At 30.1% G+C, this 2555-nt stretch overlaps 1 protein-coding gene across 1 annotated transcript in view; it reads left to right on the forward strand.

Annotated features, from left to right (window-relative positions):
- Positions 1-2555, forward strand: part of LOC117109066 (ankyrin repeat and KH domain-containing protein mask-1-like) — a 32310-nt gene that overhangs the window by 10070 nt on the left and 19685 nt on the right. Inside the window, exon 5 of the mRNA XM_033251301.1 lies at positions 2385-2498. Coding sequence (XP_033107192.1) covers positions 2385-2498 — 114 coding nt within the window. The remainder of the gene's footprint in view (positions 1-2384; positions 2499-2555) is intronic.

Consider the following 2555-nt stretch of genomic DNA (forward strand, 5'->3'; position numbering starts at 1 on the left):
TATCTTGGAATTCCGTCTTTCCAAGATAACATATCTTGGAAAGACGTCTTTCCAAGATAATTTATCTTGGACTTCCGTCTTTTCCAAGACACGTTATCTTGGAATTCCGTCTTTCCAAGATAAATTATACTGGAAAGACGGAATTCCAAGATAAATTATCTTGGAAAGACGTGTTTCCAAGATACATTATCTTGGAATTCCGTCTTTCCAAGATAAATTATCTTGGAATTCCGTCTTTCCAAGATAAATTATCACGGAAATCCGTCTTTCCGAGATAAATTATCTCGGAAATACGTCTTAATAAGTGTTTATTCCATGTTTCCATGATAATTATCTTGGAAACTCGGAAACGCGGAAGGTCACTTTAAGCTTCCGTACTTTAAGCTTCCGTAATTTATCATAAAATATTACCATTTTCTCGACGAATTCATCGTTAACTAGGCAAACAGAGGTTGTAGATCGCATCCAATGGAATACTCTCGCTTTTATATATACTTTATACAGTCAATAAAGTGCGCCCTCTCTAATGAGATTAGTTTTTGTACTTCGCATCTCGCACAATGCGGTCGTTCGATTAGGCTGAGATGTTTGTTTAAGTGTCAAAATCTCAGTCAGAATAAGTTTTTTAACAAATTTGAAATAATTCCTATGAAATATTATATTTAACAAGTGTCAATACTAGCAACGGAAACTATCATGTCGGCCGTTTTTATTTGTGATAACAGAACTAAATCGAGGTAAGGCTAGGCCTAGCTTAGCAGCGTTGGAGGATAGGCTAATGTTTTCAGCGCCTACCTCACGACCTATCAAACATGAAAAATTCATCCGCATTTATTTTTTGTGTGGAACGCAAGAAATCAAATTTCAGTCTTATTTTACATTTTTTTCATTCTTAGGAATGTCTAAATTCAGTTAAACTAGCAATTTCGTATTATATTTATAAATCTTTATAACATTATACAAAAATTAGATTTTTCTTAACTGAAATTTTGTTATTTTATATTATTATTATTACTGTATTATTTAATATTATTATTATTGTCATTATTATTGTTATTATTATTATTATTATTATTATTATTATTATTATTATTATTATTATTTCTGATCCAACCTTCCATCTCAGTAAACCTTGACGTATTGTTCTCCATGTTGTGTCCATGGAATTAGTGAAGAACAGCATTAATATTTTGTATTTAAATTTTACTGTTCCATTTTTAATTTTCCATGGTTAAAAAATATATATGACTATTATTTAATATTATTATTATTATTTAATATTATTATTATTATCATTATTATTGTTATTATTATTATTATTTATTATTATTATTATTATTTCTGATCCAACTTTCCATTTCAGTAAACCTTGACGGGGGTCCCCCCAGTCTCCAGACGAACCCCTACTCCTCACTAAGTGGCCTGGGATATGACTATGAGACTATTATTATTATTATTATTTAATATTATTATTATTATTATCATTATTATTATTATTATTATTATTATTATTATTATTTATCATTATTATTATTTCTGATCCAACCTTCCATCCCAGTAAACCTTGACGGGGGCCCTCCCAGTCTCCAGATGAACCCCTACTCCTCACTGAGTGTCCAAGGATATGACTATGAGACTTCACATAAATTTATTTACTTGTCCATCCAAACTTCTTTTTTTCTACACACCCTACCTACCCTGGCACTGCCACTGCTCTCTGATGATTTCTGCTAGATTCAATTTAATTCAATTCAATTTAATTTCTTTCATATTGCCAGTGGGCCATCCACACAACATAATTACATGACAGAAAACAAGTGACAATGTAATATTGTCTACTAGAACGTCACTCCAATAATGCCTTATGACCAGTATACCCCACCCTACTGAAGTATACATCGCTGGTAGGAACATTCCACAAAGGACCTAATGACCTGCATACACCACCAAATATGATTGCTTTAATTACTATTTTACATTATTTGTATATTAATTATATTGATTTATAGTCATTGAATGTTGATGTTAAATCACTTTTATTTCAGTTCATATGAAATATATTCATACAAAAAATATTGCAATTATTTTTATTTTTATGATACAAGCAATTAAAAAAATTAAAGTAATTACTGATTAAAAAAAAAAAAAATACTTCTCCCGAGGTTACATCTTTAATAGTGATGAACCGGGCGAGAGAGAATCAAGCAGAAAAAAATTACTTTTGTTTGTATTCCTACCAACTCATTCAGTTTAATTGTATTATTATTTCATATTATTAATGTTTAAAAATTAAGAATAAGAGTGGATTTCCTTTGAATGTTGATTAATATGATCATATGACTGTCATTTATTGAGTCACTCTCTTTGTTTCCAATGTGTTACAGTGGCAAGAGACTCCACTTCACAAGCTGTTAAAAGCCAAACATATATTCAGAGATCATCTTGACATTGCAAGACTTCTTTTGGATGCCGGGGCTAATGTACATATAGAGAATAAGGTAAAATATACAAGATATATAGTGGAGTAAATAATGTCATTCAAATTTGTATGAATA

This window comes from Anneissia japonica, unplaced genomic scaffold (assembly GCF_011630105.1).
Source record: "Anneissia japonica isolate Jap-2015-1 unplaced genomic scaffold, ASM1163010v1 scaffold12406_len387984_cov155, whole genome shotgun sequence".
Classification (NCBI taxonomy): domain Eukaryota; kingdom Metazoa; phylum Echinodermata; class Crinoidea; order Comatulida; family Comatulidae; genus Anneissia; species Anneissia japonica.